This window comes from Protopterus annectens, chromosome 4.part0 (genome assembly GCF_019279795.1).
Source record: "Protopterus annectens isolate FY-2018-M chromosome 4.part0, PAN1.0, whole genome shotgun sequence".
NCBI classification, from domain to species: domain Eukaryota; kingdom Metazoa; phylum Chordata; order Ceratodontiformes; family Protopteridae; genus Protopterus; species Protopterus annectens.
Window position 1 is genome coordinate 506,389,022 of NC_056733.1, and position 16,090 is coordinate 506,405,111.

General features: G+C 44.8%; 1 protein-coding gene across 1 annotated transcript in view; it reads left to right on the top strand.

Annotated features, from left to right (window-relative positions):
* RPL6 (ribosomal protein L6) overlaps positions 1-15,598 on the top strand; it is a 196,471-nt gene extending 180,873 nt beyond the window's left edge. Inside the window, exon 6 of the mRNA XM_044068421.1 lies at positions 15,408-15,598. Coding sequence (XP_043924356.1) covers positions 15,408-15,560 — 153 coding nt within the window. The 3' untranslated portion in view covers positions 15,561-15,598. The remainder of the gene's footprint in view (positions 1-15,407) is intronic.
* Positions 15,599-16,090: the final 492 nt, after the last annotated feature.

Consider the following 16,090-nt stretch of genomic DNA (forward strand, 5'->3'; position numbering starts at 1 on the left):
ATCCACCCTTGCCTCTGATGCTGCAAGTCCTTCAGAAAGCCTCTCGGGTGGGTTGCAGAATGATTCTCATTGCTCCATTCTGGCCTCGACAGATCTGGTTCCCCTTCCTAAGGTCTCACTCGGTGAATCCTCCTTGGATTCTGGATCCCATCGGATCTGATTTCCCATCCATCCTGCATTCCTCCTCCGAACCTGGACAACCTGAAGCTGACCGCTTGGCTGCTCCAGTTCCACTCTTGATAAGGACTCGGTATTTCTTCACGGTAAAGGCTATTTTGGTGGCGGCTCATAAACCATCCACTAGAAAGGTTTACGAAGCAAATGGAAGCGTTTCTCTGTGTGGGCGGGCGGCAAGGCCTGAATCCCTTCACGGTTCCTCTCCTGTAGTGCTTGACTTTCTAACCTCTCTCTTTAAAGATGGTGCCAGCAGTTCCACAGTCGAAGTTCAACTGGCGGCAATTTCTCACTATCACATTGGTCAAGAGTCTATTCCTCTTATGTCAGCCAAATTGTGTAAAACATTTCTTAAAGGTACTTTTCTTCTCAGGCCCCTATAAAACAAGCAGTTCCTCCTTGGGACCTTTCTTTGGTCCTACAGGCCTTGACCGCTCCCCTTCGAGCCAGCGGCCACGGTGGATCTCAAATTCTTGTCCTACAAGACAGCCTTTTTGGTAGCCATTACATCTGCCAAGAGAGTTTCTGAACTTCAAGCTTTATCAGCTAAACCTCCTTACTTGGTATTTCATCCGGACCGTGTCTCCCTCAGGACCAACCCGTCTTTCCTTCCTAAAATCGCTTCTGAAGCAAACATCAATCAATCCATTAACCTCCCTGTTTTCTTCCCTAAATATGAAAACAAAGGTGAATATAAGCTACATTCACTAGATGTTCACAGGCAACTTAGATTTTATCTCAACAGGACAGCTGGTCATAGGCAATCCGACCAGCTGTTTATTTCCTTTGCAAAATTCAATTTGGGCAAGCCAATCTCTAAAGTTTCTCTGTCCCGCTGGATTTCACAGTGCATTTTATTGGCTTATCAAGCATCAGGAAGGCCCGCACCGGGGGGTGTTCATGCCCATTCAACCCGGTCAGTATCTACCTCTGCAGCCTTCAAGGCTAGGATTCCTCTAGATGATATTTGTGCAGCAGCCACGTGGGCTTCATCTCATACATTTATTTCCCACTATAAGTTGGATCTTGCATCTAGGGGTAGAGCATCCTTTGGCTCCGCGGTGCTCCGGAATATCCTTCCATGATGGCCGCCCAAGATTCAGGTAGCTGGGGACTCTGTCCCACAGGTTGCAGACAAATGAATATCCTACTTCAGATTTAGAAGTTATGTACTCACCATAACGTTCCATCTGAGTAGGTGTATTCATTTTTCTTCAACCAACCCTGCCTCCTATCCCCCTGGCCTTTTCAGTTTCCTGCATATTCCTTGTTGCCCTTTTTAGGGTATTGTTGCTTTGGCAAACTCGATCTGAGGTCATGAGGGTAGAGCAGGGCATTATGGGTGAGGGGAGGAGCTGAGAGCTTGGATCCATAGCTGGAAAACCATGCCGGTTCGGATCCGATATCGGATCCATAACCCACAGGTTGCAGACAAATGAATACACCTACTCAGATGGAACGTTATGGTGAGTACATAACTTCTAATTTTCTCAGAGGGGCTAAGAATACAAGACCTCCAAGGAAGCAACCAATACCAGCTTGGGATCTTAATTACATACTAGAAAAACTAACATTGCCTCCTTTTGAACCAGCTGCCTCAACAGATTTGCAATATTTGTCCTGGAAAACAAAAGATATTTTGGAGGCAGCCACTTGGAGTTCTGTACATACCTTCACAAAACACTACCACCTGCCTTTATATTCCAGAACTAGAGCAGGCTTTGCCACTGCTGTTTTGCAGGGCATTCTGGCTCAACCCAGTTCCTCCTAGTACCTGCCACCCTATGCATAGCTTTGGGATTCTACCCATCTGTGATTACTGCAGCTGTATGCACGATGAACATAGTACAGTTTTGTACCTACCATAAATGTAGATGTTCGAGTGCTAATACAGCTGCAGTACAGGATGTCCTTCATGGATGCATCTGCAGTCATAACAACTGGGTTGTCCTGTCGTCAGGCAGCCCTTCAGTCGGCCGGATTCCAAAGTCCGGGTCCGCTCGGCTGATGTCGCACTTCACCCGGCGTCATCTCTGTTGGTCTTCGGTATAAAAGCATCAGCCGACGCCATTTTCTTCAGTCTTTCTTGCGGCGTGGCGAAGCAGAAGCTGTTCGCAAGTGCGGTTGGTCGGATCCAGAGATTACTTCTACCGAATACTACCGAAGACTTCTAAAGCTAAGTACCCGTTGGGGACTCTTTCTTGCCTCAGCCGATGTCAGAAAAAGTTAATAATTGTTTAACCTGTGTGAAACAAATACCTCATAAAGATTTCCACTCTTACTCCCTGCCTTGCTTAGGCACAGCCCACGTAGCAGCCTGTTAGTCCTGTGCTTCTTTCAACCGACGAACGCTTAGGCGTCGGTCGGAGTTTGCAGAACAGTTTTCGGTTCTGATTTTGCGTACATTATGCCGTCGGATCCTCCGACTCGCATTCTGCCAAAAAGAAAAAGACCGACACTCGCGGTCCGCGGTTTCGGCCGAAACCATGGTTAAGCAAACCGCGAGTGTCTCGGTTTCGGCCCAAACCCAGAAAACTGATCAAAATACAGCTGAATCTATCTCTACAACTGAGGTCCCTGCTAACACTCTTGAATCGGCCTCAGAAATTTTACCCACTACGGTGCTTACCACTGACTTATCAGACACCATTCCCTTGGATGTCTCTACCCCAGCACGTGGTGCTGCTAGGCCTCCAGCAGCCATGTCCATTAAGGCCTTCGCCAGGGCTAAAGCAGCCAAGACTACTAAAACAGTGCCTGTTAAACGCGCCTCAACCAGGCCCTCTTCCAGTTCTCAAATGCTTACTTTGGCAGAAGATTTAATTTCATTAATTAGAGGATCTCAATCTCACCCAGACAGGGCCTCTCAGCCCCAGAGAAGAGACCTAGGGCAGAGCCCCATGAGCCAGTGTCCTCTGATGATTCTGCTGATGAATCAGACATAACTGACCAGCCAGAGGCTCCTTTCTCCAATTTTGAAGATTCTGATGCTGAAGAATCCATTCCAGCTGCTTCCCCACCAGAAGAATTCTCCTTTGGGGAAACCTTGCATGCCATGCGAGAACAGTTCCAATGGCAGCAACAGGATTTTCAGACTCCAGGAAAAGACTTAGGACCTTTTGCACCTTCCACAGCACAGGCCCTTAGCTATACCTCCTGTTCTCTCTGTGGTGGATGATGCTTTCAATGATGTCTGCTCCGCTCCAGATTCTTTACCCCAGCCCCTGCCAAACCAGACAGATTTTACAGGGTGCCAGATACTCATCACCACCTTTACAAGGCCCCTCTTGCAGACCCGAAACTATTTCCCAGGGTCCCAAGGCAGTAGCAGCGACCATAGCTAAAACCCTGTTCCTTCTGAAAGGGAAGCAAGGTCATTAGACAGATGGGGTAAAAGGTTTACACTTCAGCCACTCTCTCAGCTAGAGCTTTAAACTGTCAGTTTCACATGATACAATACCAAGAGTTTATGCTTGATCAGTTAACTAAAAAGCTAACCACTGATGAATCTCTTGATAAGAAATATGTATTAGAAATGGTAAATAACATACAGCAAGTTAGTAACCATTCTTTAAAATGTGGCTATGATGCACTGGAGGCTTCATTTAGATCAGCCATGACTGGCACTGTAATTAGAAGGCATGCATGGCTAAAGGAGCAAGCTTTACCGGATCATGTTAAATCTAAATTGCTAGATGCTCCTATGGATAAAACAAGTTTGTTTGGTACACCTGCCCAGCAGGTTATGAAGAAAATGGAAGAAAAGGCAAAATCAGTCCAGACAGTTAAAGATTTCTTGCAGGTTCAACCCCAAGGTTTAGCAGGAACTGGCCTGCCAAAATTGGTCCTTTCCTGACTCCACAAGACCTCAAAGGGGCAGGAATAGACGTTCCAGAGGCAGAAACCAATCCAGAGGAGGTGCCTACAGAGGACGACAGTGGCAAGGTAACAACAGAGGCACAGACTCAACACCTGCCACTACATCAACACAGCCACAGTGACTTAATCCTAAACCCGCCTACCAGGGAACAAATAGCAGCTCCTCTAGGCGGAAAGCTAACCTTATTTTCAAAAAACTGGCACCACATAACAAAGGACAAGTGGATTTTACGAACCATAGATCAAGGTTACCGGTTCCACTTCCACACTTTACCAGACAAAAGAGGAATGCCAAATCTACCTCCAAATCAAAAGACAGAGGCTCTGCAACAGATAATGGAGTTAGCAAACATGAGAGCTGTGGAGAAAGTGCCAACAGCAGAGCAAGGCAAGGGGTTCTACTCCAGACTATTCCTAGTTCCAAGAAAGGAAAAAAGTTGGAGACCAATTTTAGACCTGTCCACCCTGAATACTTACATCATTGTCCCAAAATTCAAAATGCTGACCCTACAGCAACTTCTTCCCATGCTGGGCAAGGAGTGTTGGCTGGTAACTCTAGATCTCAAGGAGGCATACCTGCACGTCCCCATTCGACCAATCTGCAGAAGATACCTCAGATTTCTTGCAGGATCAGAGCACTATCAATTCTCAGCATTGCCCTTTGGCTTATCTACTGCCCAGAGTATTCACAAAATGCCTGGCATCAGTAATCGCCATTGCAGACTACAGAATTCAAATTTATCCATACCTGGACGACTGCCTGATACAAGGAGACAACAAAAGCAAGCTGACAACAGATTTACAAAGGGTCATTTACTTGCTTCAAGCACTGGGATACACAGTCAATTTACAAAAGTCAAGACTGATACCATCCCAGACAAGGACTTTCCTGGGAGCGGAATTGGACACAGTAAGACAAATGGCATTCCTAACTACAGAAAAACAAAAAGAACTCCCTCTTTACTTCTTGGCACTAACAAAACTGAACAAGTTAACAGCAAGAAAGGTACTGCAGGCCTTGGGTTTCATGGCATCATGCATAATCTTGGTTCCATTTGCCAGACTACATATGAGAAAACTACAGTGGTACCTAAAGAATTTATGGTCCCAACACAGACACAGCCTAGAAACGAAAATCCCACTAACTCCATGCTTAAAACAGGAGTTCCTATGGTGGGCTCAGGCATGCCAGTCAAACCCAGGCCTGCCCTTTCGCAAGGGTCAAGCAAGCCAGACCATCACAACAGATGCTTCAGACCTAGGATGGGGGGCGCATATGCTGGACAAATGCGTACAAGGATTGTGGACACAGGACCAACTTCACCTGCACATCAACCTAAAAGAAATGCTGGCAGTAAAACTGGCAATCCAAAAGTTCAGACCATTTCTCAAGGAGGACCACTTGATGATAAGGACAGACAACACCACAGTCATGTGGTACATCAACAAACAGGGAGGCACTCATTCTTACCCCTATGCAGAATGACTTTGGAGCTGTGGACCCTGGCACTCAGCTACAACATCCAGTTACAGGCAATATTTGTGCCAGGAAAGAAAACTCTCTAGCAGATATGTTAAGCAGGACCACATCGGATGCCCACGAATGGCAGCTGCACCGGATATCTTCAAGACCATCTCAAAGAAATGGGGAATGCCTCAGATAGATCTATTGCATCACCTCTCAATCACCAGCTCAAAAATTCTGCACAAGGACATTCCACCCACTAGCATGGAAAGTGGACTCTCTCCTTCAGCTGGAAAGGCCTAACAGCATATGCATTCCCACCTCTTCCCTTGATACACAAAGTACTACTAAAAATCAAGGAGGAACGTCCAAGGATAATCCTGATAGCTCCAAACTGGCCAAGACAGCATTGGTACCCACTGCTGAGGAGCATGTCTCGAACAATATGTGGCCAATACCCTGATGCCTTTGATGCTAACTCAGAACAACTTCAGCACCATGCATCCAAACCTAAAACGCTGCAACTGACTGCATGGAACATCACATAGCAGCTGCTAATACAGAACTTTCACAAAGAGTTAAAGACATTATTCTTGAAGCACGCAGGCCTTCAACTAGAAGGAATTATGCTGGGAAATGGAAAAGGTTTGTCATTTGGAGTTCTGAAAGAGGAAAAGATGTATCAAACATAGATATGCCTAACATTCTGGAGTTTCTGGCCGAACTACTTCATTCAGGCCTGTCCTACTCCTCCATCAAGATTCATGCATCAGCTATTTCAGCAGAATACAGCTTTGATCCACCTGTTTTTTCACACCCTTTGCTCAGGCAGTTCCTCAGAGGAATCAAGAATGTAAAACCTCTAAGGAAACCACCATTGCCAGCTTGGGACTTGAACTTTGTGCTAGAAAAATTGACACTATCACCTTTTGAACCAGCAGCAACAGCAGACCTACAACACCTGTCATGGAAAACTGCTTTCCTACTGGCAATTACTTCAGCAAGGAGGGTTTCAGAACTACAGGCCTTAATGGCAGTGCAACCCTTTCTAATCTTCCACCAAGATAGTGTCCATGAGGACTAATCCTACATTTATGCCTAAGGTGGTATCCAGAGTGTCTTTAAACCAGGCAATCCACCTACCTACCTTCTTTCCCAACCCACAAAACAGAGGGAAAGAATACTGCATACCTTGGATGTACATAGACAGCTACGCTACTACTTGGACAGAACAAAAATAGCAGAAAGACTGACCAACTTTTGTAGCCTATGCAACAGGAAGGGAAGGAAAAGCTATTTCCAAACAGACAATCTCCAAATGGATAGGAAATTGCATACGATTCTGTTACTCCTTCCATGGAAAGCCAATTCCACAGAACATAAGACCTCATTCTACAAGGGCAACAGCCACTACCACAGCCTTCTTACGAGGAGTGGCTACCAAAGACATTATTGAGGCTACTTGGACCTCCGTGCATACATTTGCCAAGCATTATAATTTACCTCTATATTCCAGATCCCGAGCAGGGTTTGCCACTGCTGTTCTGCAAGGGATCCTAAACACACCATAATCTACTTTTATCCTCCTCCCTAGTTGGCTATGGTATTCTACCCAGTTGTTATGACTGCAGATGCATCCATGAAGGACATAGTACAGTTTTGTACCTACCATAAATGTAGATGTCCGAATTGGATAGCATCTGCAGTCAGGATTACCCTCCCTCCTTCCCTCTGTGGTACTCCTAGGGTGTTTACCCTTCTAATAGCTAGCTAGTGGGGATTTCTTTCTTGGTGTATTTGTTTGTATTTATGTACATACATGCTTATTTTGTGTTTACCTCTATCTTTTGGAAACATTGGCATCTATCCAAAATTTTTAGCCTTCTATAGGGCTTCTGGCATCTGGGGCAAGAAACACTGAAGAAAATGGCGTCGGCTGATGCTTTTATACCCGAAGACCAACAGAGATGACGTCGGGTGAAGTGCGACATCAGCGAAGCGGACCGACTTTGGAATCCGGCCGACTGAAGGGCTGCCTGACGACAGGACAACCCAGTTGTTATGACTGCAGATGCTATCCAATTCGGACATCTACATTTATGGTAGGTACAAAACTGTACTTTTCCCTCCCTCCTTCCCCACTTGGTAAAGTTATGGGGCCTAACCACCTCTTCATACTACCTGACTGGGTTATCCTGCTAAGTTTTATTTGCTTGCATCCACTGTTTTTAGATTATATTGCATTGTTTGATTAGGTATGTAAGCATTATTTATCTATTGCCTTCCTTCTGGGGGCACCTGACATCTGGGGCAAGAAAGACTGAAGAACATGGCGTCGGCTATGTCTTATATACTCTGGCCTCTCTGACGTCAGAAGAGTAAGCGACAACAACCGACGCCGGACCAAGACTTTGAAATTCGGCCGACCGAGGGACCGCCTGACTGCAGAAAACCCATCTGTGATTACTGCAGCTGTATTAGCACTCGAACATCTACATTTATGATAGGTACAAAACTGTACTTTTTGGATATTGTGGATGATGCCTTTTCTGAGAATAATTTAACTCCTGACTCCTTTCCTCCAGCCCCTGCTAAGCCCGATAGATATTACAGGGTCCCTGACTCCCACCAGTTCCTTTACAAAAATCCTACTCCTGATCCAGAAACCATTTCTCAGGGTCCTAAGGGGGTTAAGGCCGCTTCTGCTAAAAACCCTATTCCGACAGATAAGGATTATAGACCTTTGGAGAGATGGGGCAAAAAAGTGTACACTTCTGCTACTTTATCTATTAGGGCTTTAAATTGTCAATTTCATATGCTAAAATATCAGCAGTTTCTACTGTCTGTTATGAAACAAAAGCTAGGTACCATTTCTGCATGTGCAGATAATAAGGAATTACACTATTTGATGCATGCCACTGAACAAGTGGGGAAGCATGGTTTACACTGTGGTTTTGAAGCCTTGGAGGCTTCTTGTAGGGTGGCTGCCTCTGGCACAGTCATTAGAAGGCATGCTTGGTTAAAGGAACAAAACTTACCTGATCAAGTGAAAGCAAAGTTACTGGATGCTCCTGTTCAGCATAATGTTTTGTTTGGGTCTAAGGCTGAAGAGGTGATAAAGAAAATGGAGGATAAGGAAAAATCCATGCAAACTGTTAAGGATTTCTTACAAGTTCAGCCCCCAAGATTTAGCAGAAATTGGCCAATTAAAAATTGGTCCTTTCCCAGCTCGGACAGGCCTCAGAGGGGTAGATATAGGCGCTCAAGAGGGAGGGCCCAAGCACAGACCACTTACAGACCTAGACAGTGGAGTGCTTCCACCCCCAGGGGTGGAGAGGACAGACCTCAATCTTATAGAAAACAGGCTCAGTGACTCCCCCTGCATGGCTCCAGGAACTTCTACCCTGGAAGTCTCTCTAGGAGGAAAACTCTCTTTTTTTCAACAAAATTGGACTTGCATAACCCAAGACAAGTGGGTTTTGGATGTAGTTTCAAGAGGTTACAAATTCCACTTTCATACCAAGCCAAGACCAAACGGATGGCCAGACCTACCAAAACACCAATGGTCAGAGGCATTAAACCAGGTGGGATCCCTCATGGCTATGAGGGCCATAGAACTGGTTCCACAATCAGAGATGGGACAAGGCTTTTACTCAAGGCTCTTTATAGTTCCCAGAAAACAAAATTCATGGAGACCCATCCTGGATCTGTCAGTCTTAAATACTTTCCTGGAGATACCAAAGTTCAAGATGCTTACTCTGCAGCAGCTCCTGCCAATGTTGAGCAAAAATGCATGGATGGTGACATTGGATTTAAAGGAGGCTTACCTACACATCCCTATCAGACAGGAGTGCAGAAAATACCTCAGGTTCAAGGCCGGCTCGAAGCATTACCAATTCTCTGCGCTGCCCTTTGCCTTGTCTACTGCGCCCAGGGTCTTCACCAAGTGCCTGGCACCAGTAGTAGCTTATTGCAGACTCAAGGAAATTCAAATCTACCCTTACTTGGACAACTGCCTTATTCAAGCAGACAGCAAGGATGTCTTACTCTCCAGCATCTGGAATTTGTTCAAAATCTTCTCGAGTACCTGGGATACACTGTGAACATAAAAAAAGTCAAATTTGACACCCACACAACAGATAACTTTTCTGGGTGCTCTTCTAAACACAGCAACCCAGATGGCATTCCTGACATCCGAAAAACGACTACAGCTGGCTTCAACTTTCAAAACCTTGGCATCAATAACTCTGCTAACTGCAAGGAAATTCCTGCAGGTTTTGGGTTACATGGCCTCCTGCATCCTTCTCATACCAAATGCAAGACTACATATGAGAAAAATACGATGGTACCTAAAAAGTGTATGGTCCCAGCATTGCTACAGTCTAGACACACAGATTGCTGTCTTGCCTTGCCTACAAAAGGAATTCCATTGGTGGACCATGACATGTCTTCATAACAAAGGGAAAGCCTTCAGTCTGCCTCCAGCCAGCCAAGTGTTAACCACGGACGCCTCGGATTACGCATGGGGAGCCCACTTGCAGGGGAAAGGTCTGCAAGGTTTTTGGACAGAGGATCAGAAGCACCTACACATCAATTTAAAAGAGATGTTAGCTGTACAAAATGCCCTCTTGGCTTTCAGGGATCTTCTACAACCAGGACAACTACTGATATGGACAGACAACACCACAGTTATGTGGTACATAAGCAAGGGGGTTCACACTTCTACCCCCTTTGCAGACTAGCCATGACTATGGAACACAGCTCTAGCTTGCAAAGTGGATCCACAAGCTCAGTTCCTGCCAGGGAAACAAAATATTCTGGCAGACAGCCTCAGCAGGAACCTGTCAGACCCACACGAGTGGATGCTAGACACCCAAATATTCAAGATGATTACAGAAGCCTGGGGCTGCCCGGACATAGATCTATTTGCATCCCCCCTCAACCACCAGTTACAGATTTTTTGCACAAGGACATTTCACAAACTAGCATGGAAAGTAGATGCACCATCATTCAGTAGGAGAAACCTCTCTGGGTATGCATTTCTGCCACTACCTCTTCTTCCACGGGTGTTATTAAAGATCAAGCAGGACAAACCCAAGATGATGATTTTTACTGGCCTCTTCAATTCTGGTACTCAACATTGATGAATCTATCCCAGGATCCACCTTGGATTTTACCTCTGATTCCAAATCTTTTGTCCCAACACCAGGGCCAGGTTCTGCACTCTCATGTCAAAACTCTCAGCCTGGCAACCTGGCGAATTCAGGGTCTATGATTAATCCTTTCCTTCCCAAACAGGTCATGGATGTCATCTTAGAAGCCAGACTGCCTAGCACTAGATAATCTTATGCAGGTAAATGGATTAGATTTTGCACCTGGATGCATGCCCAGGATTCGGATCCCCTCATGCTTAATATCCCAGTGATTTTACTTTACCTGACAGACATGCTACATAAGGGTTTATCCTTCTCCTCCATAAAAAATCATGCCTCAGCTATCTCTGCACATTACAATACAGATCCTCCAATCTTTTCCCATCCACTTCTGAAACAATATCTCAGAGGAGCAAAGAATTTAAGGTCCCCCTAGGACACCACCCATACCTGCCTGGGACCTCAACTATGTTCTGGAAAAACTCACTCTGCCTCCTTTTGAGCCTGCTGCCACATCTGATATTAAGCATTTATTATGGAAGACCGCTATCCTGCTGGCTTTGACAGAGTTACAAGCACTCATGGCTGTGGAGCCTTATATTATTTTTCACCAAGTTAGGGTGTTTTTAAGGACTAATCCGACTTTCATGCCTAAAGTGGTTTCCAAAGTGGCTTTAAATCAAACTTCACCTGCCAACCTTTTTCACTAATCCACAAAATAAGGGGGAAAGGATTTTGCATTCCTTGGATGTACACAGACAACTTTGTTTTTACCTGGATAGAACCAAGGATATCGGGAAAACAGAGCAACAAATTCCCAAGGCAAAGCTATTTCAAAACAAACCATTTCTAAATGGATTGCTCATGGAATCAAATTTTGTTACTCTCATCATGGAAAGCAAATCCCAGGAAAAATTAGGACTCACTCTACCAGAGCTGCTGTTGCTTCAGCTGCTTTTCTCGGGAGTACCTACCAAAGATGTTTTGGAAGCTGCAACTTGGCAGTTCAGTGCATACTTTCTCTAAGCACTATAATCTCCCTCTTTACTCTAAGTCCAGGGCAGGCTTTGCTTCTGCAGTCTTGCAGGGCCTTCTAGCCGCCCCTTCTACTTTATAACCACCACCCTTTATCTCAGCTTTGGGATTCAACCCTACAGTGATGACTGCAACAGTGAAACACGATGAGCATAGTACAGTTGTGTACACTTACCATAAATGTAGATATCAGTGTCTTCACTGTTGCAGTCTGGGTTACCCTCCCTCCTGTCCCCCCTTTTACGTGTTGTTTCCTACTTCACCCTTCTTCTGAGGTGTATTTGCTTCAGGGTATGGGGTTTGTTGTATGTTACTTTTCTGTTTTACTATTGGCCTTCTTTTTTGGGCACCTGACATCTGGGGCAAGAAAAACTGGAGAACATGGCGTCGGCTGGCAGCTTTGTACTCCTAGCGCTCTGACGTCAGGGAGCATCACTGAACAGCCGACGCCGGACCCAGACTTTGGGATTCTGGCCGACCGAGGACTGCCTGCCGGCAGGAAGAACCCTACAGTGATGACTGCAACAGTGAAGACACTCTTAACATCTATGTTTATGTTAAGTGTACACAACTGTACTTTCTCTCCTTTTATAAACGTCTGTGAATTGTTTTGCTGCCACCCATTTCAGTAGTCTGTTACATTGCTGCACAGGAATTTTCATAGTCCCAGGGATTTGCCGGTCTTCAATCTACTGCTGCCTGCATGCCCCCATCTGATTAGTCTGTGGATCCCTTCCTTGCTCATCCAGCGGATCTTTCTTGGTGGCTTTCCTCTGGATTCCTTCCAGTAGTCAGTTCTGAAAACCTTAAAGCAATTAACAACTTATTTGGGTGTGGCCTTACTTCACCCTATAGAATGAAAATATTACCTTTTTGCTTCTTGGGTAAAACCCTCTTATTAGCAAGTTTCTAGCAGCTTATTTCATATTCTGGAGTTAATATTTACACCTTTGTCAGACTGTACATACTTTCGAGGTAGAGGAATTCACTTTTTGTGTCTCGGCTTTTGGGTCTACTTCTAATTTACACAGTTTATCCCCACTGTTGATCTGTTACAGTGCAATGCTCTAACCACAGTGCCCATTTAACGACCTTTCTCATTCTTGCTCAGCCCAGTCCTTTTTCCTTTGTCACCTTATTTCATGATACCCTTAACATTTGCCATTTAGGCTCCTAGAGAAGTAGTAGGCTGTGCCCTTGCAAGCCATTCTGATCTTAGCCAGTCTCTCTAGGAATGAGAATCAAGCCCCGTTTCTTGTGCCTCTGAGGCACACCCCTTAACCATTGTGCCAATGTCCAACCCCCATGGAGTTTTAAGTCTTTAATTTCCTAGTGATAGCTTTCTTGGCAACCAAGATGATCAAGCCTAGCAGCTTCAGTTGTGGCCCTGATAATGCGATTCTGCTAGTCATGGCCCAGAAAGTCCCAAAGCACAAGCCTCCCAACTTAAACGCACACGAACCCAACATTCTGAAGCATGAGAATTTTATCCTAGCTAGTTCATAGGTAGGTACTAGGCTATCTGGCTGAAGACATTTATAAGCCTAGCCGGAATGTGTCTGCTTTCGCTGCCCCCTTAGATTAGTTCCCTGTGCCTCTGTCCAGCAGAGCCGTTGAAGTGATCCCTGGGGTAAACTTTGTTTCCCATCCACTATTCAAGGTTTCTCCTGAAGAGGGTTAGCGAGGAGCTCTGCCTAATGTAGATTGGAATCTTGTTCCAGAGCATGGGAAGTCTCTGGGACAGGAATCTATCCCTCCAGCACGTCCTATTTATTGTTGCGGTGAGGTTTAAATCCCTGGAGTGTGTGGCTTGAGGGGATATGTTTTTTCTTTAGGTGGAGCATGTCCATCAATTCTAGGCTGGACATGGCCTTGTATGTCAGGCAGCGCTCACCTCTGACTAGGCGGTATGCAACAGAGTACAGCTGGAGTTTCTTCAGTCAAGCTGCATAGGGCATGTGCTTGAGGCCAGTGATCCCCTTGTTGAGGTACTTCTGTTGTCTTTCCAGTTGTTGCAGGTGTCTTGTAAGGTACATCCCAAACGGGGCATTGTACTCTGATGGGTCTGATGAGTGAGGCGTAGAGGGGCCCAATGACCTCTTTCAATCTGGATGCAAATCCTTTTGTGATGAGGTTGTCTAACCACTTTGGCAATGTGATTATCAAAGGAGAGGTTACTGTCTACTTGAGTCCCCAGATCCCTTATTATGTCTTCCATATTTAGGGGGCTACAACCTATGTTGTAGTTTGTGGGTACTTTTTTTTCCAAAGGGGATGACTATGCACTTTAGGCATTTAGCTTGAGGCCATGGTTTTGACACCAGGTATCTGTCTCAGTGAGACCCTTTTGGAGGATGTCTGTGTCGGCTGGAGAATCAATTATAGCCCCTAGTTTGCAGTAGTCTGCGAACTTGGTCAGCCATAACAGGATAACGGTCTTTCCCTTTGCTCCCAGTATATCTGGATTTTCGTGAACTGCCATTTAGTAGTCCCATCACAGTATCTGTGCTTTCATAGGTTCATAGATGTGTACTAGGCTAATGGCCCTAGAGCCTTTACAAGCTTAGCCCGTAGGATTGCCCTGGCATCGTGCCACCCGACCTTGGTTCCCAGTACCTCTGTCGAGTAGAGCCACTAGAGTGATCTGCATGGTGAATTTTCTATTTTCTATCCACTCCTCAACATTTCTGTTGAAGAGGGCCAGTGATGTGCTCTGTTTGACATGCATGGGAAGTCTGTTCTATAGCATGGGCAGTCTCTGGGTTATGAATCCAGTGAAGAACTAACCAGAGTTTGACTTCTCGGGGATTCACTCCAGCATTCTGTTTACTGCTAACATTTGTGTTAGTGATTACTGTACAATGACTGAGTCATAATTAGATCTTTTTCCTACTCAGAGGTGTGCACTTAAGGTGGCCGGTTTTATGAATTCATGAAACGCAATTTTAGGTGTATAGAGAGTTAATCAGTGTTGGAAAACTTTCCACTCTTATAAAAATGGTGTCTTTAAACTTGAAGCTTTTGGTGGAAGTGATCATCTGTCACTCCATTTTTTTTCTTGGATTTCATAAGTATGTCATAATCCGAGAGGTTTGCTTAAAAGAAAAGAAAAAAACTCTGGTTTCTTTGCATGCCATTTTAGTTTATTGCAACAAGCTGTCACTATTGTCTTTCTACAGAAAAATGGACAGCATATCCGTGATGGGGAAACTTGATACTGTTTTTATACAGTGAGTGGGGAGGGGGTGGTTAATCTGTTCTGCAGGGTTTTTATGATTATTGCTCCTTAATGAAACAAAGGAGATGGGGTGTTGAACTTCCACTATTCTAGAGATGCAATTATTACATGAAAGTGGTGAAACAAATTCATTAGGTTTACTTGTGTTGTTGTTGAAGTGTGCTCCTGCCGTTCTATTTTGTTAGCAAATTGAGTTATGTTAAACCATTTAATTCTAAGATGTTTGTGATATTAAAAACGGTAACACAGTTCTTTAATTTGAAGAGTACTAATTCTAATTGCAGACTAATGGCTACTGTATCTGCAGTTCATGGAGAATATGTAGGAGTGGCTTGTATGTTGAATTGTAGGTCAGTGTGCATGCAGTAATGGATAGCATGCTATGCTGCAGGGCACAGTGAGTGGTGTGTGCAGTATGTTTTTTTTTTTTTGTTTTTTCTGATCTGTTTCTGCCTCTTTGTAGACATACCAGGTTACAGAGCAACGCAAGGAAGATCAGAAGGCAGTGGACTCCCAAGTCCTTCCCATCGTCAAAAAGATTCCTCAACTCCGTGGTTACATGCGTTCTACATTCGCACTTTCCAGTGGAGTCTTTCCTCACAAATTGGTCTTCTGAGTGCTTTGCAGCATAACTAATTAAAATATTTAAATGGTTGTCTTCTGTCTTTTTGGTTTCAGAACTGCTTAATCAGTGAGTATGTATTCTGTTAAAACATCAGTTTTTACTGTACCGTTATATGGTGGATTAGCAGCCTAAATTGTCTGGTGGGGTTGCAGAGTACAGTATTTTGCTTTTACATCCAGATGTCTGTCTTATTTGGGTTTTCGTAAGGATAGCTGTTGTGGTCATACACATTCTTCAGGTGAATGTTTGGGGGAATGATCACAGTTCGATTTAAGGATCAGTGCTGAATTTCATAATGAATGAGGAATTGTGCTCTGAGCAGATTGCTAATCTTCCAATGACTTCCAGAGCTTTTGCCATCCAGTGCTTTGGGTTAATCAGTAGGATGTATAGTGTAAAAAGGAAGAGCAGCTCATGCACTCCCCCATACTATGACCCATGGGGTAATTGTGTCTGCATGTCATTTACTGCATCTCTTGGTGGTCTTGTTGCATTAGTTAAGAATCCAGACAAGGAGTTTT